The sequence below is a fragment of the Malania oleifera genome, chromosome 10 (assembly GCF_029873635.1).
Source record: "Malania oleifera isolate guangnan ecotype guangnan chromosome 10, ASM2987363v1, whole genome shotgun sequence".
NCBI classification, from domain to species: Eukaryota; Viridiplantae; Streptophyta; class Magnoliopsida; order Santalales; family Ximeniaceae; genus Malania; species Malania oleifera.
The window spans coordinates 3,622,077-3,644,729 of record NC_080426.1 but is presented as its reverse complement, the minus strand read 5'-3'; the positions used below and the strand labels follow the sequence as shown (position 1 = coordinate 3,644,729).

The 22,653-nt window shown below is 34.5% G+C and overlaps 2 protein-coding genes across 9 annotated transcripts in view; one reads left to right on the top strand and one right to left on the bottom strand.

Moving 5' to 3' along the window:
* Window positions 1-3,176: 3,176 nt before the first annotated feature.
* Window positions 3,177-8,633, top strand: LOC131165687 (N-(5'-phosphoribosyl)anthranilate isomerase 1, chloroplastic-like). Of its 3 annotated transcripts, none has more exons than XM_058123691.1 (6): window positions 3,177-3,537; window positions 3,667-3,710; window positions 4,954-5,016; window positions 5,744-6,108; window positions 6,568-6,731; window positions 8,220-8,633. In XM_058123691.1, exons 2-6 carry the CDS (start codon window positions 3,674-3,676, stop codon window positions 8,443-8,445), a joined length of 855 nt encoding a protein of 284 aa, XP_057979674.1. In that variant the 5' UTR covers window positions 3,177-3,537; window positions 3,667-3,673; the 3' UTR covers window positions 8,446-8,633. The 3 variants fall into 3 exon arrangements, with proteins under 3 accessions (XP_057979674.1, XP_057979672.1, XP_057979673.1); XM_058123689.1 differs by having other exon boundaries at window positions 3,177-3,543; XM_058123690.1 differs by having other exon boundaries at window positions 3,183-3,388.
* A 1,947-nt stretch (window positions 8,634-10,580) lies between these two features.
* Window positions 10,581-22,653, bottom strand: part of LOC131165686 (uncharacterized) — a 48,292-nt gene continuing 36,219 nt past the window's right edge. For all 6 annotated transcript variants that reach the window (XM_058123686.1, XM_058123688.1, XM_058123682.1 and 3 more), the window contains exons 13-24: window positions 20,249-20,376; window positions 19,845-20,136; window positions 19,525-19,760; window positions 19,288-19,412; window positions 18,951-19,068; window positions 13,398-13,453; window positions 13,243-13,321; window positions 12,979-13,162; window positions 12,757-12,825; window positions 12,548-12,651; window positions 12,406-12,468; window positions 10,581-11,071 (exon numbers count right to left, since the gene is read on the bottom strand). In XM_058123686.1, coding sequence (XP_057979669.1) covers window positions 10,964-11,071; window positions 12,406-12,468; window positions 12,548-12,651; window positions 12,757-12,825; window positions 12,979-13,162; window positions 13,243-13,321; window positions 13,398-13,453; window positions 18,951-19,068; window positions 19,288-19,412; window positions 19,525-19,760; window positions 19,845-20,136; window positions 20,249-20,376 — 1,562 coding nt within the window. In that variant the 3' untranslated portion in view covers window positions 10,581-10,963. The remainder of the gene's footprint in view (window positions 11,072-12,405; window positions 12,469-12,547; window positions 12,652-12,756; window positions 12,826-12,978; window positions 13,163-13,242; window positions 13,322-13,397; window positions 13,454-18,950; window positions 19,069-19,287; window positions 19,413-19,524; window positions 19,761-19,844; window positions 20,137-20,248; window positions 20,377-22,653) is intronic.

The window sequence follows — 22,653 nt, the reverse complement described above, 5'->3', positions numbered from 1 at the left end:
ACTCTAAACCATAACTTTCTCGACATTATCAAACAAGGTTGGGATGCGCAGGTCCAGGGCTTTGACCAATTCAAATTGGTGAGAAGACTTCGGGGCCTGAAAAAACCTGTAAAGGCTCTTAATGCATCCCATTTCTCCTAACAAAAACTGCATAACAATTCCTCGGATGGTGACCTGCAACTACTACTGAATGAAAGGAGAGGGACTGTGAAATGATAGATGGGAAAGGAGAGGGAATGTGAAATGATAGGTGGTCTGGGTGTGCTGGATCTGAAAGCCTGGAATCTTTCCTTGCTCACAAAAACACTCTAGAATATCCACTCTAAAAAAGACTTTGTCTGGTCCAAATGCGTTAATCAAATCTACCTGAAAGGTTCAAGTCTATAGGAGGCCAGGATATCAAATGATGATTCTCACTATACAAAAAGCTCATTAGAATTAAGAATCAGATTATGTGAAGCTGTGCGAACCACCTGGATGCATTGCTTCAGCTTTTTGAGGAATGGGACCTCGATCATTCTAACTCTTTCATTTGCTATAACTTCTGGATAACTAAAGGAACTACGGTTCCTTGGTCCATGGTGGTTTGGAAGAGTGGAAGTACCCCTATACATGTTTTCACTCTTTCGCTGGGAATTATAAGGAAACTACCTACTTGTGATAGGCTTATTGGGTTTGAAGGAAACCTGTATTATTCCTTTTGGTTGGTAAGAGAGTTGGTTTGGCCTCTACTGTTTATCTCATATGGAATGCCAGAAATAGGAAAAGGTTTGAAGGAAAATTCATATCTCCAATGGAGTTGATTGTGACCATTCAGAAACATATATACACAATACTAGGCCAAAAGGTCCCTAGATTTGCTCAGGCTCTCTTAAGATCCTGAGTGTTAACTTTATTACTTGTAATTTTGATGGAGTTCATTTCCCCCCCTATATCTGCCCAGTGTTCTATGTAAATACTCATTTTGATCAATATATTTACTTTTCAATCAAAAAAATAGTATGATAAATTGATGGATCATCGACTCTCTTTGTGCTATAGATAGCGGTAATAAATGGAACATAACATTTAAATATTTTCTACTCAATAATAAAATATATAAAGATTTTCCTATTTAATTAAATATAGTTAATGTATATATATTTATAGTGTATGATTGTTATATATTAGATTTTAACTAAATCACAAAATTGTAAATTCAGCAAATCTCACTACTCCAAGTAGCAATATTTAAAGGCGAGGCCCTATTCTTATGGAGACGCGTGGCAGCAAAATCTCGCTACTTGGAGTAGCAAGATTTTCTTAATTTACAATTTGTAATTTACAATTTCCAGCCTTAATACACGTGACAAAATCTCGCTACTCCAAGTAGAGAGATTACGTCAGAGTCATTCTGAGAAATACTTCCCAGAATTAGGTATTATTTAATATATTTTTTAAAAAAAAAAGTTAAAATCGGAAAAAACTCGAGTTTTTTTCGATTTTATCCCTCTTTTTTTTTTAAATATATTAAATAATACCTTTTCTGGGAAAATATTTCCCAGAATAACCCTGACGTAATCTTGCTACTTGGAATAGCGAGATTTAAACAAATCTCGCTACTTCAAGTAGCGAGATTTGCCACGTGTCATTTCCATAAAAAAAATTATTTAATATATATATTTTTAAAATGATAAATCGGGAAATAATTTAATACACAGAATAATTTATTTCCCAATTTATCATTTTTTAAAAATATATATTAAAAAATTTATTGTATAATAAATTGAAAATTTGAACTTTATTTTAAATTATCAATTTTAATTGTACCTAAAATTATAATATATATATATTGACACAACATATCTATATATATGCACTGACAGTTTGTTAAAGGGACAGAAATTATAACATTCAAAAATATTATTCATTTTTAAAAAAATGTTTAAAAATAATAATATATATTTAGAGTTTGAAATTTAAATTATGAATATGATTTTTATGTATTTGTACAAAAAATAAATATTTTTTTATAATTTTACCCAAATTTAAATTTGACTCTCGAATTCAAATTCCCAAATATAATTGTTTATTTTAATTATTAACTAATTTTTTATGATCGATGAATAGAAAAAATCAAAGTAAAAAGTTGCTTTTTTTTAAGTGACAAAAAAAAAAAGTGTGTTGGCTTTTTTGGGGTTAAATATTCTTAAGTCAAAGATTTGTGTAATTAATGTATTTATTTGTGGATTCTAATTATGTGGGATACACTTTCTAAGACTACTTAGGTGTTTCCACTTATTGTTTTGTTCAATTAATAAAAATAAATGAGAGAATATTAAGATATGATAATTATGTATACATTTATTATTCAAAGTAAAGATGGATTATCTTTATTATAAGAGATGAGAAAAAAAAAATGTTAAAGACTCGTTTAGTTGTGGAAGATATTTTTTATTTTCTAATATTTAAAATTTTAAAAAGCTATAAAATATAGCTTTTTTAAAAAAATATTTTGAATATACATATAAAAAAGGTATAAAATTGGGTGTAAATACCCAAAAAATATAATAAATAAAAGAAATTAGAAAAAATAGATTTTTGGCTGAGAGAGGAGAAAAATCGATGACGATTTTTTGGAGAGGAGAGAAAATCGGTGACGGTTTTGGGGATTTGTCGCAGGACGGTAAATAAAAACCATTTCAAACTCTAAATAATTCTCTTTACATTTTGTTAATTTATTATTTATTAAATATAATTCCGCCTAATTATCAACAAGACATTTAAACTAGGATCATTTGTTAACAACTTTTAAAAATTAAATTGTGGTATCAAAATAATATGTAAATCACTTTAATTTAAATTTTTAAACAAAAAATAGTATTTTTGAGATTTAGTAAAAAATATAAAAATATATATTAAAATTTTGAGATTTGTTCAAAAATATATATTTATCTTTATATTTAATATAAAAATATATATTTAAAAAAAATTCTTTTGCATAATAAATCGAGAAATAATTTATTACGCAGAATAATTTATTTCCCGATTTATTATTTTTTAAAAATATATATTAAAATTTTTTTTTTATGGAAATGACACATAGTAAATCTCACTACTTCAAATAGTGAGATTACACCAAAGTTATTTCAGGAAATATTTTCTATTAATATATTTAAAAAAAGGCGGGATAAAACGGGAAAAACTCGAAAATACTCGGCGAGGGACTGCAGTGTGTCCGCTGCAGAGAGACGACAGCTCCGAAGGGTTCGTCGAAGGGAAAAACTACGTCAGAAGGAGTCGTCGGAGACAGATCAGACTTTGGAAGGGAACGTCGACTCGTCGGAGAGAGACGAGAAGCTTGGAGGAATCGTTGGAAGCAGCCGTCGAGTCGTCGGAGAGAGAGGAGGTACTGGAGGAATCGTCGGAGAGAGAGCAGAGGCTATCGTCGAGGAGAATACTTCGTTTTCTTAATTTTTTTTTCTAAAATATAATTCATTTTGGGATAATTTAATGGTGACATTTCATAGTATCGCTGCTTGATTCATCACTTGGCCTGTAAGAGTGCGTACTTTATTTTTTACTTATTTATTTATTTATTTTTGGGTAGTAAAAGATCATTCGGTGATTGTTTATTTGTTTCTTAAATTTTGCACACTTTCTGAGTTGGGTATCGCTTGATTTCAGCATTCTTATGTTGGAGATTTCGAAAATGGAGAACATGATTACAGGTACATATCTCTCACTCTGTATGTTTGTCGCACTCCAACTGTTTGCAGAATTTCCCCTGTTATTCGATTTCTAACCTCCTATATGGAAGTGAAGCTTCCCTATTGGGCTGGAACTTTGATAATTTTGATTTTAATGAAGTGCTGTTTTGAATGCCTGTGCACAATAAGCAACGCTGGTTCTATTTTAGTATAGAAGAATGATTTGAGCCATTTGGCTTTATTTCTTCTCAGTTTCATGTTACTCTCATTATGTTGGAGGTTTGAATGACATCTAATTTCATGATGACGCTTCTTGTTCTAGAGTGCTACACAGGCAATCTTGGAGCGCTATGAGCTTTCTGGAATTACTCTGACCTAGCATACTCTAGAATGGAACCAATAAATAACATGGGCTTTTCCCACATCGGTCTGAAAAAAATTATATAAATTTATCTGGTATAATTTTAATGCTTGCTAGGAATCCAAATTCAGAGTCTATTAAGACAAGTTAAATTGAGATTAATTGTTGGAGTAAGTGTAGGAGTCTTGATGCTACAAGGGTACACATATGAAGCTCAATAGTCTATTTACACAAAGGGATAGACCCTAATACTCCAAATTCAACTATTTTATTCAACTCTAAACAAAACCTCTTACAATCACATACTTATTGGGCCTAAAATGCTTGGGAATCAAGCAAATAAAATTAGGAAACCTAAATACTGCTATGATGTTTCTTTCATAATAAATAAAACACTAGATTCTACTGATGTTTACCTAATAAAAGTACTATTGTATAATACTACGAAAATAGAAAAAAAAAATCCTGGAAAATAATAGAATGCAAAACTTGCCAATAACCCCATTAATTCTGAACTTAATGAATTTGGTGTCGCAGGCCTTGAAAGCTCACATTGCATCAAGTCTATAAAGACAAATGTATTTAATATTTTTCGTTCCTGTTTTCATTTGCATTCTTTGTCTACCAAGGACTAAGAACTACTATATATATGTACACCATATGGAGCTTTTCTCATGGAAGTGATACTACCAATAAGGGCCTCTTTGGCTTATTTAGAGGGCGCTCCTTTTGTTTCCCAATTTTCCTATTTTAAAACCCCATACCTGTGGATGTGAAACTTCTTGGTACAATGTGAAACACAATAGATCTGTTTATTTCTCTAAAGTTTTGTGCGATCCACTGTCATTTAGAAAGGGGATTTGTGAAACTTGAATTTATAATTATACTCATTTTTTTTTTCAGGGTTAACAACAAGAAGTCATGTTCAACCCAAAGCTCTAGGCATGCACCAAAGGCAAAATACAGGTTTGCTTAATTTCTTTGTATGCTGTCGTGAGAATGCGCCTCGATTGTCAACTTGTCTATTGATCCATTAATTAACTGGCCAAGTGGCACATGGTGGGGAACAAGAAGGGCTTTTAAAATCTCCCAGTTCATGCACATTCCACTATGCCTTTTTATAGAGGCTGTTATGTATCTTGTTTATCTATCTTGATTGGAGAATGCTGTGAATGATTTTGACAATCCCCATTTTAGAATGTCTAATGCCTGTCAAGGTGCATTGGTTTATCCAAATGTGTAAATAGGTTCACCTTGATTCTATAATGTGGAAATTACCTTGATTAACCATTTTGTAGACAGAAATGAAGTCTTTCATCTTAATCTCAGATTCTCAATGTAAAATTTCCCATACCACCTTTGAAATCTTAAGAAAGGAGAACATATCATGCTCACTACCTCGTGTTTAAATTTAAATCATACCCCTGTTTCTTTTTTTGTCTTGTGGGGAGGGGGGATGTGTTGATCATTTGATGTTGCCTGTGACTCTAATCTTACTAATTCTTGAAATCAAGAATTTAAGAATTAAGAGAAGTTAGATCATAAAGCAACCTCATTTATTAGATATTTAAGTTGCAGGCATACGAGCATCCAATCCATTTTTCCTTGGATTCTAATTTTCATATAGGTTGCAAATGAGACATTTATTTCTTAATGTAGCTGAATCCTTGAATTTAATCTTGCGTGCTTGCAGATCTACGGGGGAGACAGCTGCATGTATCAAGAATTAGGTTGTTTTCAAAGAATATAAGGGCATGCACGCTATCTCAATCGGCAGAGATCTCCTCTGGTCACAAAGAGCATGAAAAGAATAAGCCTCTAGTCAAAATGTGTGGAATAACATCAGCTAGGGATGCTGCCAGGGCCGCAGAAGCGGGTGCTAATTTTATTGGAATGATTCTTTGGCCCAACTCAAAGCGTTCCATATCACTTGCGGTTGCAAAGGAGATTTCAAAAGTTGCAAGGGAATATGGAGCAAAGCCTGTTGGAGTATTTGTGGATGATGATGCAGAGACTATACAAAGAGCTTCTAATGCGGCAAGTCTTGAGTTGGTGCAGGCAAGAATATGTCTTAATGATAGTTACTATTGTTTAATTTGTTTACTGGCATTAGCTGCAGCCCATGATATCATTTTGTTGGGAAAGGCAATGGGCTCTCTTAAGAAGCATGGGGTGTGGAGAAAGGTTACAAGGAAATAATCATTCATTATTCTTACTTAATCAGACTTTTGAAATCAAGTCTAAATAGGGACAAAGCACTTACTCCCTGCAGTGGGTGAACACTTCCTCCCTTACCCTTTTCTCATGACTTACAATGGTATATGTAGGACTTTACATGAATTTTAATCCATGCATGCTCATAAATGCCCTTAGACGGATATGACTCACTTGCATACATACCAACACACATTCCGACATACATGCATACTCACCAAGTCAAATTTATTTTTCCAACGATTACTTTACATATGGTTGGATGATTCCTCTGAGAGTGTAACATGCTCTGAGTTTATGCAGCTTCATGGAAAAGGTTCTAGGGATGCTCTTCCAGATTTAGTTCAAGAAAATCGAGTAATATATGTTCTTCATGCTAATGAAGACGGAAGCCTTCTTAACCAAATTTGTAATGAAGAATGTTCTCTCATTGATTGGATTCTTGTGGATAGTGCTAAAGGTGGCAGGTAAGACATGATTGCCTCCTCCTTCATATTACAGTGTTTTAAATTTCGATTTCGAAAAAAATTTCAAGACTTCAAAAATCTGGAAATTTTACATGAATTTCAATTATGATTTTAAAGAAAATTATGAAAATCAGTAGTAAAGCATGGAGTCCCCCCCCAAAAAAAAAAATTTTAGAAACATTAACAAATATAATAGAGCAAGATTTGGAACTAAAACATTGTAGACTTGTATATGCTGTGTAAGGTGCAATTATTGTAATAAAATGATCATACTAAACATATTCAACTGATATAAATGAAATTCATAAATCAGATAAAGTTAGCTATTATTTACATACAACTAATTTGGGCATAAAGGCCAAATAAAATATTGTTAGCCAATATCAAAGTTCAATTACACATAAAATTTGAAAAGACTGAAAATTTTCATTCATGTCCTTCCTATAATATATATTTTTTTTAATAAAAAATAAAATTTATTGAATAGAAATTTCAATTTGGGTTTAAATCGCCAATTTTCCGTTCAAGGAAATATATGTTCCATAGTCGTATTTTCAAAAAATTTCACTGAAAATTTGAGATTTCAGTAAATTGAAATAATTCGTGGAAATTTCAATAAAAATTTTACTTATACTGAAATCAATTACATTTTCAATTTCAAGGGCTGTGGAGAGCAAATATTTTGACATTTTGGTCAAGTCGTGTACTCTGTCTCTCTGGTTGTTATGGGGAAGAAGGGGGGGGGGGGGGGGAGTGAGAGAACTATATCACATCATGCAACCACTTTAGTTCCCATTCCAAAATTTTTCCCAGTGAATAAAATCTGGCTGTTTTGCTATAGGTCCATAGGATCTGCTAAAGCTTACTTAGGCAACTAAAAACATATTGCTTTTGAACCTGTTTATAGGTTTAGGCCAACACTAGGACAATTTTTCCTAGACTACAAGCATTGTTGTTGTATTCTATTTTCAGAGTTTGATCTAACCAATCATTGTAGTTTGGATCTGTGAAGTCAAGGGAGTAATGGAAATTCAGATGTCATGAAATATGTGCTTAGTAATTTTTACCATATGTTACATGGTAAACTAGAAAGTCGTTTTTCAGCGAGTAAGTTTTTAACCAGGCACTTTGACATGGACCTGATTTCTCTGAATCCGATATTCATCTCTCTAGCGCCCCCCCCCCCCCCCCCCCCCCCCCCCCCCCCCCCCCCCCCCCTTCCTTAGCTAGCGTGATAATTTCTTAGTAGTGTAACAGTAATAGTAATAGACATGTGGCTCCACTGGCCAGGGCAAAGATTTCATCTCCTAAAAGATGGATGTCTTACTTAACGTTTGAGCAGTTCACCTGCCTAGTGTGTTCAATTTCTCAACTATTGAAAATTAGTCAATGCCCGAGCATCCTCATTTGATACTTTATATTATTGCTTTCTTCCTGCAAAGTGTATTAAGGAATTTTGATTTGCTTTATTTTGACATGCCCATGCAGTGGCAAAGGATTCAATTGGGCGCAGTTTAAGCTACCACAAATTAGCAGCAGGAATGGATGGCTCTTGGCTGGAGGGATTACCCCCGAGAATGTCCATGAAGCCCTTTCTACTCTTAAACCTCATGGAATTGATGTTAGTAGTGGCATTTGTGCCTTGGATGGCATCCAAAAGGACCAGTCACGGATAACTTCCTTCATGAGTGCAGTAAACTCTGTACATTATTGATCGACTGTGATGAAGGCATTTACTTTTCCTAGTGAATGGCCTGCATGATTACTTATCCTTATTCAACTAGCTTTGCCTGCTTTTTTATATTGAACATTTTATTGGTTTGTCATTACATGCACATTGTGCAACACAGATATTTGGATCTCAACATTTTCCTTTAAATATATTTCAATCTCTAGTTTTTTGTTTATTTTATTTATTTATTTTGAGTGCAAGGAAACCTCTCCACCCAAGTTGTTAGTCCTCATATCAGTCAATATAGAGAGGATAAAAAGAAGACTCCAATTTTATATGACATAGAATTTTGTAAGAGGTTGAGAAAGTAGAGAATGACAAAGATTTTGTCTCATTTTATTTCTGAAATTACACCTGCATCCAAAGTATAAATAACAACAATAAGGGAAAATTTTATTCCCATGAAGCGAGCTTAGCTATATAAATCCATTTTCTGCCATTATGCATCATTTGTGACAACATTCTCTTAAAGAATGTCATCATAGCCTTTCTTAGTACCTCCTCAATCCCAAGCTACTTTAACGTCCACTCTCCCCCTCCTATAGCCTCGAATGTCAAATGAATGTTTTGCTTCCGTATCTTCTGCAAGTGCTTTTCCTTATTATTTGATTTGTTCATTCTGTACTTATATTTATTATTTTTTTAAAAATTATACTACTCATCTATCATGGCATTCTTATTTTAACTACACTTCAAATTATATCCTTTCTCATCTTAGCTACACTTTTTAAATTTGTTATTTTTTAGCTGTACAATATTTTGAACCTGTATAATATGATTATGATTTGTCTTAACATTCTACTTTAGCTATACTTAGCCCTTGGATAGTTTGCTTTCTAGCTTCATAACATTCTGGTCCATATAATATATCTGGTTTTGTAATTCTCTCGCATTCCTATACATTTTCTATCTTAGCCTCCAAAGCTGTTTCACATTTTGTTTGATTTCTCTTCCTGCTTCCAATGTACCAAAATCTACTAATCCAAACATCAAAGTACAAATAATTGAAAAAGCTCTCATGCCCATGTAACAACATAACAGGCTGCAATTTTCTAGTTGTTGATGCCCTGTTCTACATTTGTAGAACAAATTTGGGTAAAAGCCTCGTCGTGAAGACTGGTGGGATGATACCATGGCTAATGGTTCTCAAAACATGCTCGTGGTGCTGGTGATGAGTCCTGTGGCTGATTCTCAAATAGCATTGCTGACAGGATTATTCCATCCAACATAAGATAGGTTATGAAACTCAAATGCTTTCACAGAAAAGGAGATTGCAGCGAGATCGAACTGTAATTTTAGGAACTCTCTGTCAATGATAGGGGGCAAGGGTTGAGAGTGAAGGAGAGGATCCACCACTGTTCAGCTTCATTGTTCCAGAGGCTACTGTGACCATTTTGAGAATTTGTAGTTAAACACAATTTATGAATGATTGGAACTAAATAAGCTCATAGTCCGTGCAAGTGCTCAAATGACAGCAGAGCTGTGATTCAAGCGCACGTTGTTCCCTAATGGCTCAGAGATGCTACAATTGAATTAACGTCGGAAAGAAGAAACGGATATTCAATTGAATTAACATCAGAAGAAAAAAGAAATGATAGAATACTAATTGTGTGTTTGTTTGGTAAATAGAAACAGGATAAAATACAGGTTGGGGGGGGGGGGGGGGGGGCGTGGATGGGAGGAGAGGGGAAGAATGGATGAAATCAAGTTATCATTTAATTTCTTCATTCTCTAAATGTTCATTAAATTCCTTTAATACCCTATTCTATAGGAATCTGTTTACTCCTTATTTTCCTTTTCAAAAAATCCTAAAAATATCAGAAAACTAAACGTTTAATCCGTACGAAGAAAACATATCATTGCTGATCAAGGTCAAGAAGAGAGTGCGTAGAACACGGTCCCTGTGACAAACCAGTCAAGAGGCTATGAACTACCCAACTTTTGAGATGTGCTGCAGTTGTCGCCAGCCCATAGAACATATAACCAGAACTAAAGAAGATAGAATACACGGGTGATTGCTAATTTCCACAGAATTTCAAAAATATCGTTTTGCCCCTGCCCAGGGGCCAATGGGCATACAGACAATCCATCAGTTCAAAATGAGAAGTAGAAGAAAATGAGTGTTAAGAATGTCGGTACTAAATAGAACTGAAGAACAAAAATAAAGTGGGATACATTTGTGTACAGAAATTGATGGACTGATGCAAATGTGTTCAAGCAATGAATATGTTAGTAAAACTCTCCTTTCTCCAATATTTCTTTCAGTGGTTTAACTACTTAAAATTTGAATGGATTGCAGCGGTGCAATAAATACACATTTACATTCACTAATTCTAGGGATATTTGGTGGAATCACCGTATGCTTCCATCACTCCATCCAGTGGGGAAGAAATAATTATGGCTACCTTAGGGAGAGGCTTCATGTGGACATCTTCTGCATCCAGAGGGCCTATCAACCCAGATCAACAGAATCGAACACTTTGCAATCCATGCCAACTCGTCAAATTTGCCACCATTTTCGATTTTCCATTCTCTTGGCAAGCTCACTTGCCATTGATGCGAAGTTCTCAGCCCCACTTTGCAGCTCTTCAGTACGCCTGCTGATCCTCTGGTCAAAGTCAGAAGGAAAACAGAAAAATACTCAGGGAAAATCGAACCAGCCAACTACTCGAAAGATGCACACACAGGCTTAGGAGCAATAAGAATGGATCAATCTTACAGGGTCTTCCTATGTTTTAATTGCCTTTTCTTCACTTGAATTTTCAGAGTTTTTTTTCTTTTCCAACTCTTATGGCCCATTTGGAACTTAGAAAATATTGAGGCAAGTAAAGGAGAAAACACGACGAGTTCCGCTTTTTCATGCTAGGTTATCAAGGAAAGTTAGAAAGAAAATAAAAAATATACCAAACCAACAAACAAAAATTTGACTTTCCACATCATTAACATTTTAAAATCATATTAGAAAAAACTCTTCATCACAATAGTATTTGATATAGAGAGAATAGAATGAAAATAAATTTCCTATGTATTTTCTTTTCCTTTCCCTAACAAAATCCTTGATATAATCAGACCCTTAAGACAAAACCGACCAACAAAAGCAGATGTTCTTTATACCTAAATATTTCCCTATAAACTCTGAGAGGGAGAATATGATCCATATGGAAGGGCATTCACACAAATCAAAAGATAAAAGTTCAGTACCCCAACCAACCCACCCAAACCCCACGCAGCGCCTGTCCCTCCCCCCAATCAGTGTGGATTGCTGGTGGAATCATCAAGGATTGAATATCCTTGTGTGATGTATGGAATATATGATAACAGTGGATGGATCAGTCATGTCTTATATGCCCGAGTTAGACATCCAATTGCCTCAATTTGAATTATCCCCATGATGCCTTAAATATATAAATAAATAAAAAATAGACCATCAAACAAACTTCTCCATTTAATAGATAGCCCAAAGAAGTCATAAGGCTATAATTGGAATTTAAAAATTAAAAATTAACTACCCATCTGGAAGTAGAATGACATTCTTGCTTCCTTTTGAGAATCCTATTTTGCCTCTTAGACAGAACAATGCTCCTGAATACCTTCTTGTTTACCTGAACATGTGACTGCAAAAGCTCTGGACGTTTTACAGTTGCCTTATACCAGATGACGCCTTTAGAACAAAAGATTATAGACATTAATCAAGTCCAAAATCTGTTCTATTTTAAACAGATCACACCGCATCAACTTGTTAGGAGTTCAATGAACCTTTACCCATAAGGCTATAAATACTAAAACTTAGACTAATGGTTTACTTTCTGAATTTCCCACATACTTATATCAAAGGCATAAATTCATCCACAGGTTCCCTCTGAGGCACAAGAATTTCTCTTCGAAAAACTTTAATATCATAAATAGCTACACATCTATGGCATTGCAGAGAAGTTACCATACCTCAAGTTTTTCCTGGCGTTGTACAAGCTTCTCTCTTGCATGTGCAGCCACTTCAGAAGCATCCTGGATTTGGGGAACATGTCAGACTCTAATATATACCATTAAAAGTGAATTTTTTTAATCAATTTTACTTGATTATTACCCCAGCCTTTCGGTATTTCGCAATGATTTCTGCAGGTGATCTAAGTCTTGGTTTTGTTTCAGCAGTTGCACCTTCCAATAATTTTTTCCTCTCCATTTCCTTATCTGCGAGTAAAAATGAGAATGGTTGTAATGTGTGTGTGAGAGAATGCAAAGCTGATTAAAAAAGCAAGCAAGTCAACAAGAATATCAAGGAAATTTATTATACACCTCTCCCATCACTTTTGCTCTTATGAGATGAAGACGTAGTAGATACAGGTTCATCAATGTCAATGTCATCTGCAACAAAAAAGAAACACATAATTGGAGAAAGGAGGGAGTGCTCTAATGAGAAACAGAGGCATATGACAGTCATAGTTGTAACATTTTCTGTAACAAAGAAATTCATGGGAAGATTACAAGGGACACAGAAAAGAAGAAAGAAAAGGGAACCTATGTTAAGCTCCACAACTTCAGGGCCATCAGCGACATTTTTTGTAGTGCCTGGGGACCTTGAAAATATGCTCTCCAAATGTGCAAAATAAGTTTTATGAGCTTCTGTAAGATCCTCATTGTGCTCCATTTTACCCCCTTTAAAGCCCTTAATTATACCACCTAAAAACCCAGGGTTGGTACCCTGCAGCCGCAGGACACAATATCATCCTAAATTGCCAAATAAGTCAGCAATAGAGGGAACATAGAATCATAATTACAAACCTGTTTTTTGTTCTGATCTGCAGAGAAAACAACAGCAGCAAGGACTTTATCATGTAGACAAGGTAAAGATTCCGGAATCCTAGAACAAGCCACAGATTTCATTGTAAGAGCTACATTAGAGAGAGAGAGAGAGAGAGAGAGAGAGAGAGAGAGACCTGAAATCGTTCTCATGCGCCAAAAGGGAAATGATGGCATATTCAAACCCATTTACCTATAAATCCAAAACATTGGACATTCAGTCAGTAGGACAACACAGGCTGTACTTAAAAGATAAAAACAAAATTTGAAGTAACTAGAAAAATAATATTTACCCACAGATACAGAGATTAGTCAATTCTACAGGTATACTATTATACATCAATAGGGATCATAATTTTACAATGCATTGTAAAAATTACATCAGAAAAGTAAGGAAATTTATACAGTTGGTACGCAATAACGTCCCCTGTGAGTGGGGAAAGATTACATACTCCTGAGAAGAAGTCAAATTTGTTATGTTTTAAAAGGCAGTTGTGCATAAAACAAAATGTCCATATATTTCAGTTTGTATATGACTTCAAACTTCTGCTCAATTGTAGGATTTTAAAGTCCTTTTTCATTTTATGACAAGCAGGACTCAAAACATTGTTCATCACTAATTCACTCAAACTCACTTTTGTTGTCCTCTGGGAACTCAAGCCATTACAAGGAGAGGAGCGACAAATCCTCCTAATAATAATAATAATAATAAAAACCAGAACCAAAATATTTATCAATTTTTGAAATTGCGGTCAAAATTTTGGATTGAGAAGAATCAAGACAAGAAGGCAATACAAATTATTTTTTGAAATTTTCAGACAAAATTTCAGATATACTAATTGAAAGTTAAAAAAGAAACAAACTTTTAGACCTTTCATTTTGGTTCAAAATTATTCACATTTATCTGTCACAACATTTCAAAAGTTTCATTTCATAATTTCCATAATTTACCATCAATGTTTTCTTTTCTTTTCTTTTTTATTTTTGGATAGAAAAAAAAATTTTACTACGAGAGAATGAGAAATCCTCAAAATAATAAAGGAAAAGAATAAAAAGCAAAATTAAGCTAACAAAGTGAACCAAGGCCACTGAATATCCAAAAAGGCCATACTGCCAATAACACCTATACGCAAAATCTACAGGGAACCCTTTTTCCTTTTTTTTTTTTTTGGTGGTAAACAAAGAATTGTATTAAAAGAGAGAAGAATGCACATCAGAAAATTAGAAAGAGAAAGGAAAAGAAAAAAGAAGAGGCAGGGAGAATAAGAAATCCTCCCTTTACATCAATAGAAACTAGTTACAAGGAACACAACCTAAACAGAGAACCAAACTCAATGTAACTGGGCCAACTAATCCCTCTGCAAGTCTTACATAGAAACATGACGAGAAAACCATTTGCCGACACCCACAACGATGCAAGATAGACCACTCTACTCCAAAGCAAACTGTTAGCAGTAGCCACATTTTGATGTTCTAGCATTCTTTTGCAGCCAAACACACCAAATAATAGCCATAACGGTGCAATGCCACACAGCTTTCCTATCCCTTCCTTTGTGGAAAACCCCTAAAAGTAATGGTCTAAAAGGTCTTCAAAGTGGATGGGGATAGACCCAATTTCACCAAATATACTAAATAACTTATTCCAAATAGCCAATGTGAAAGGGCCATGAAGAAAAAGATGTGCACAAGTATCTTCACTACCCACGCAAAGGACACAAATGTCAGGGGACAGGGCCTTATTAGGTCTTCTCTTCTGAAGCAAATCATTGGCATTAAGTCTTTCAAGTATCGCAGTCCAAATAAAAGCTTTGATTTTTTAGGGAGCTTTATCTTTCCAAATCAAAGGATAAAAAATTTACAAGAGAATTCCCTAGAAGGATCTAAACTTCAAACCCCAAATGAATGTGAAAAAAATCAAGCAACCCAGTCAAACGAACTATCTCACTTATTTCTCTCTCATTTAGATTTCTCCCAAAATGGAAGTTCCAAGAATGCCCATCTTCCTGCAAAAGAAAAAAAAGCAGAAATCGGGGTGTCATGAAGATTCGATAATCGAAAAAGACGAGGGAAGTACTAGCCAAAGGCATCTATCCTCTCAAAAGTGCATTCGCTCCTCATTACCCACTGTATTATGGACTTTAGGAAGGAAATAATCATAAATCTGAGACACAAACTTCCAAGGACTCGAATAAGCAGTGTTAATCCACTTTAGCATCCCACCGTTTCGTAGCATTCCAAATTTACTACAGATTACCTTATGCCAAAGAAAACTAAGTTCTAAAGGAAAGCACCATAACCATTTCCCCACTTCTAGAAACCAAGTTACCAAGACCCAAGCCTCCCTCCCTTTGGGCCTACAAATAGTCTTCAAACCAACGAGATGATCTCTACTACCCTTTCCCTACTTGACCATAAGAAATCCCTCATTAATTTCTCAAGCCTTCACACCAATCTTACAGGGATTCTAAAAAAGAAAGGTAATACAAAAGGATGTAAGATAGACAAACATGGGAAAGGGTAATACGACCCTCTAAGGTGAAGAATGCTCCTTTCCACCTGTCCATTCTCCAAGCTACTCTCAAAAACAGGGTCCCAAAAAGAGTCTTCATTGAGATTACCACCTAGGGGAACACGTAAATAAGTAACAGGCCAATTTAAAACGGCACAACTAGCTAGCCTAGAAAAAGGATCCACATTAACACCCAGACCAACAAGACTGCTCTTAGAGAAATTAATTTTCAGCCCGGACACTTCCTCAAACACCTGTAAGATAGTTAACAAATTAGATAAGCAGCTTATGTTATCTGATAGGAAGAGAATAGTATCATCTGGAGACTGAAAATGAGAAAATGCAATACTCATAACCTACCTTAACCCCCTCCACCAACCCTCTATCTACACCTCTCTCAAACATCCTACTCAAGACATCAACCACAATAGTAAAGAGAAAGGGAGAAAGAGGATATCCCTATCTTAGACTCCTGGACTCATGAAAGCAAGACTTGGCCTTGTCGTTTACTAAGAAAAAAAAGAAGATAGAAGATAGGTGCCCTCCAATCCATTTCCTCCACCTTAGGCCGAAACCTCTTCTAGCCATAATCTATCATAAGCTTTCTCAATATCCAACTTCAACACAAGACCCCTCTTACTCCTACGATCATCATATTCAACCACCTCATTAGCTATCAATGCAACATCTAGGATCTGTCTGTTACCTATAGAAGCACTTTGGCTAAAAGGGAGAGTGTCCTCCAAAACACTAGCCAACCTCTTAGATAACACCATAGTCGAAATCTTATAGACACTAGTTACCAAGCTAATACATCTAAAGTCCTTGACTTCAATTGCACCATCTTTTTTGGGGAGCAAGATAATAAAAATGGAATTCAAACTCCTCCCTACCACTCCATTGTGAAAGAATTCAAGAAAAACTTTGACAAGGTCTCCCTTCAAGATCTCCCACCTATCATGAAAGAAAGCCATAGTGAAACCATTTAGCCCAGGAGCCTTTTCCCTATCCATCTAAAAAATCGAGCTTTTAATCTCCTCTTCCTCAAAAGGTCTCTCCAGCTTAGCAGCTTAATTAGTTGATAGGGCACCAATCCAGACCCTCAATCATAATTTTATCCTCATCCTCCTCCAAAAAGAAATTTTTTTAAACTTCTGCAATCAAGCCAGCAATACAGTTGGGATCCCTAATAACCTCTCCCCTATCATTCTCAAATTCTTCAATAAAGTTCCTTCTTCTCCTACCAGTCGCCACCCTATGAAAAAGCCTCGAATTACAATCCCCATTTCAATTGCTATTGATATTAAAATTCCAAAATGAGATCCTTGAAATTTCCGTTGAAATTAAAATTTTTGCCCTTCACAAAAACCATGAAAGGGCAAGAGATTATTTAAAACCAAACAAACAAACAAATGAGGCCCTTCATCTCATTGCATATCAATTAGAAGCATCCCAAAGAACAAAATAAATGCCGACCACCAAAGTGATGCCAAAAAAGAACCCTATTTGGCATTAAAGCAGAAGACAAAACCTACTCTGTAGAAATTCTAGAGTTATGTTCCAACCAAATACATCACACCACAGCAGAAGTAGCACACCACCAAAGTGTCTTTCTCTCATTCAGTCCTCCAAAGCCACTAAATTTCTGAAGAAAGAAACTCTCCAAAGGGGCACAGTCAGTGCACCTCAAAACATCAAACAGCCTGCTTCAAATGCCTCGAGTAAAAGGACGACATAAAAATAATGTGCATTCACTTTATTGCTTTGGAAACACACAACACAAACATTTGGAGACAAAGCTTTAAAGGGCTTTCTAACCAAAGAATTAATCCTATTGAGAACCACAGACCAAATAAGAGCCCTAATTTTCGAAGGAGTCTTAGCTTTCCAGATCATGAAGGAAATTCATAGCCAATAGAATCACGAGAAAGATGATAAAAAAATATTTACAAGAAAAATCTCCTAACAACAATTTGGGCCAGATGAGTTGTTCCTCTCTCATTCATATTCCTTCATAAATACAAACTCCAAGAAACAAGATCCCCTCAAAATCAATAACGTAGATATGGCAACATTATGATGATTCAAAAGACAATAACGACAAAGATAAGCAATACTTAAGCTCCACCCAGAAACAAGCTCTCTCTACCCAAACGCGAGATCTAACTCAAGGAAGAAAGAGACGGTAAACCTGAGAAATAATGCCATTAACACCATCTTTGAATGATCTGCTCTATATTATGAAGGCTTTGCAAGTTTTGTGCTCACTTCCAACTTTAAAGTTGAAAAGAATAAAATAAAATCTTAAATAGTGGAATAAAAACACCTTCAGAATATCTACGTAAAGAAAGAAAATAGCACGAACTGACCATGAATTTTACAATCAATTTGAATCTTATCCTTCATGATTCAATAAGCATTCACATTCGACCAAATCCAACTAATACAATGGGTTCCTAGTCAAACTCAGCTATTTAAAAATTCAAAAAACTCACTATCTTTTCATGCAAAGAGCCTAAAAACTTTTTTCCAAATAGTTTGTCAATCCATAAAGCCTCAATTTGTTCGATTTTCCTCCAGAATAGTTTATTTTGAAGCTAGAAATGTTTAAATATGTAGAAAATTTAACATTTTGAGATTTTAAAAGTGAGCTACTTTTACTTTTTTAATGTTCTTCTGAATAAGATACCTTTCATTCATATGTAGATGAGTCTATCTATGAGGACAGATTATCATTAAATTTCAGTCAATATATTTTGTTTTCAGTGTATTTTCTTTCTTTCAGATATGTGCATGTATTTAGAATTTGTGCCAAATGTTACAACTTTTTATTCAACTCTCAATTCACAAAATTAAGATTTCACGACTCAAACCCAAATTTGATAACTGTGGTTAGCATATTAAATTTCTGCAAGTGGCTAAAGAAGTGGAATGCAATTTTTAATATACTTCATAAGAGTTTTCTTTTTTGTAAATGTTCGTGTGTGAAGACGGGAGCAGGGATGCCTTGTTTATGATGGAAAATGGAAATAAAACAAAATAAATCTTCACTTTAAATTGAATTCAAAAGGCAAGTTCAAAAAAGATCTTAAACAGAAATTTTCCCTTTCTGTGATTCATAACATGCAATAAATAAATAGCCACTTCATCTAATAAGTAAGAAACCAAGGAAACTACCAACCAATGCAATTTGCCCGTTGTAGGAAGAACTCATCATCTTGTCCATGTTATTCTTGAAGTTCCACCTTAGAATTGACATCAAAGAGCATTCAACTACCACTTCAAGATCTGGTACAGACCTGCCCAAGTATGCCATCAACTATTACAGCGTCAACTATCAAACTGCAAAGATTACTTTAACTAATAATTTTGTAACCAAGGGAAAAAAAAAAATTACTTCAGCTGAGTAGTACATTCATGTTCACAGGGAAAAAAACAAAAAACAAAAGCTGTTAGACAGCATTCCACCTTATTTCAAAATTGTCAGATCTAAGAACAGCTTTATAGTAGCACTTCACCTTATTTCAATGACTCCAGTCTGATAAAGCACAACAAGTCCACAATCCCTCTGATCTTTTTGGAAGGTTGCAGTCCAAGAACATGGTTTTACAAGATTCACTTTCTGAGTGGAATCGCATTTCCCCTTAAAAAGGCAATTAACTATAATTTTCAATATAGGACACCAAATGCCCACAATTTCAAAATATATATATATAAATTTATTGAAAATTAAAATACAAAAAAAAAAGAGGCACCTGAATCAAAGACTTCAAAGAGTATAAACATAGTGCATCCTCACAACAAAGTAAAACAGTTAAGTCCATTAATCTCTGTCCACTTATGGTTTCGATGGAGGTGGAGGTGTCACGTTCAATTCCAACTAAATTACTTTCAGGGACTGAATTGGTCTGCACTGGTTCAATTATCAGTTCACTTTTATGAGAGGAGTTCAGTGAATGCTTTTCACCAATTACTTCAGAGCTGACACCCTCTGCACACAAGTTTGCAGAATAATATAAATTCTAATTACTGAAAAAAATTTATTACATAATTATTTTGACATTACATCACTTGCCTAGAATATGCATGGAAATTGCCACCGAGTCATTTTTTAGGTGCATTGAAGAGCTGATCATGTTCCCAGTGCTAGCATCCATTAAACTAAAGTGTGCATCATTGGTCAAAATGAATATTGCCCACTTTCCAGGATTGTTCAAACTTATGGATTCAGGGCTGTTTGGGCTGTTTGTTTGGCTATGAGTATCTTCCAATATATGCACAGCCATAGAGATGATGGGGGAAATTGAGCTGGATACACAGTCAGTAACAAACATGACTGATAGCGAACAAATATCAAGCATTGCAACCTGAAATGGAACATAAATAGGTGAACTCCAGCAACTGATTGAGCTGACATGAAACTGTCAATCCAAATTAACAAGCACTGTAAACTAACATAGATGGGCAGAGGATGCTCACCCGACCACATTCAAACCCCACAGCAAGTTTGTTTCCAAAATCAGCAAATTGTAAGGTGCATACAGGAGACTCAAGGAGAGAATATACAGCTGTCCAGTGGGATCCAATCCCTTGATCCAACTTGCAGACTAGAACCGAATACACAGTGGTTAAAAATAGATGTCAGGAAATGAGGGGAGTGAAGTAAGAAAACTACAGGTTCTTATTGCAGTAAATAAGCAAGCTTAAAAATACAAAAAGCACTTAAAAGTTTTATTGCATGAACCAAGAGTCAACCAATCAAGAAGTTTTCTTTTTCTCTGCACTTAGCTGCCATTTCATTTGTGAAGTAGGATGGAATGAAATCAAAATTCTGACTGTGATTCCATTCCCATGTTTGGTTTGCATAAATGAGGGTGCAATTGAATTCCAGCTGGAATACTAATTCCCCCATTTAATGAAATGATGATTCCTCCTCGTATAGGTAGGAACTGCAATTCCATTCCTGATTCTTTTTTGAAAGATAATTATAATCCACATTAAATAATAAACTCTAGAAAAACAAAAATTGACAATTCCTCAACCGTAACATTGCTGATAATATAATAAAAAATAATGACAAAAATGATAAGAATAATAGTAGTTATTAAAATAATAATAGTAATTATTGTTGTTATTATTATTAATAATAAAAATAAAAAATAATAATACTCAAGCAACAAAAATATATTATTATGAAAATAATAAAAGTAAAACAACAACAACAACAAAAATAACAATTATTATTATTATTATTATAGAAGGCAGTCTACCTTCTTCCTTTTTTTTCTTTTTTTCTTTTTTTTTTTTCAGTTCTTAGGCATAATGATCTTGATTCTTATTTCTTTAATTTTGCTCCTTTGTTTTAGTTTTGAAGGAGAATCTCTCTTCCCTTCTCCCCACTTTTATTATGCATATAAGTAGGACGGTACTTTCTATGTAGCACTGACACTTCTATAAGAGTGTTATGTTCATTTTGCATCTATCTTAGACATCAACACTTATCCCGTGTTCCTTCAATGCATAAATAACACATTATAAATGTATTCATAATTTAAAAATATGCTTTTAATATCAGACACTTTCCTAACAATCGTCAGACACTCTTCTAATGTCCTTTTAATAAGGTTTACACATATAAAAATGCATTGTAATATGTTTAATTACACAAATTATTCATGAAAAATAAAAACCAATATTATAAGAGAAAAACAATCACAATGTTGGTTTTTTCTAATTGCATAAACTTGTTCATGAGTCGTGACATTTACAATGGAGCAAACGATATCAAAGTTTCTAAATAACAAAAAGAAGGAAGATGAATGTGTGTGTGTGTGTGTGTGTGTATATATAATACTGGATTTTTCACATATACTTTATATTTGTAATACATAATGCATTTAAATATGGTATTATACATCAATTAATTGGCATGCCCTTGTCATGCTGTGTCCCATATTTTTTTGAACATTTTTGTGTCATTACTAGTGACATGTCAATGGTCATGTCCTGCATCCATTTCCATGCTTCATAGGTGCTACTGTGAGCAAGTGAGCCAACCCCTCTTATATGAGAAAATATTCATAAGGTCCATGTGGGACCATAGAAAGGGATCTCTAGAGTTAGATTGGAGCCTTAACTTATATCCTATTCACGCATCAAGTTTGGATCCCATCCAATCACATGTAGAATTTGATCAAAGAGGTTAATAGCCAATTTTAAAAACACTCTAATGAGTGTAACTTTAAATGCTTTCCCTAGCCCCTACCCATTATCAAATGGGGTCTGAATTTGATTGGCAGGTAGAGCCCATTCAGTGGATATCCCTTTCCAGGGTTGTACATGGAACCAGTAAATGTATGCTCACATAAGAAGCCTTTGCTCAGTTACTCATATAGCAGTTTTCTCTCTGTGAATGCACAAGTGTGTGTGTATGTATCATTTTTACCAGTCCTTACAAAAGTATTATACAAACTATTTGGGTTGGTGGAATTTTCCTTTAGTCTAACACATCTATCCTAGTCCCGTCCAAACTCCTGGCACAAATCAAATGAAAACCACCAGAAACTTGTCTATCCCAAATCCAATAATTTCAAAAGATAAATTAATTGTGACAATTAAAAATTCAAAAAAGTTGAATTGATCTACCTATTATAAATGGTGTTCTCTAACATAATTTGTTTTATCACAAGAAACATATCTAGGGTGCAAAGTTTCACTACCGCTCAAATGCTTGAAAATCCTTTATCCAACACTACTAGCATGACATCCATCTAGTTCTTTCTCATCCACCTTTTATTTTTCTTAAAAGGGGTCCTCGGACCACAAGTCTCCTTGCTTTGTGAGGATAGGGGAAGGGTTGTCACAGTATAAGCACCCTTACCCCT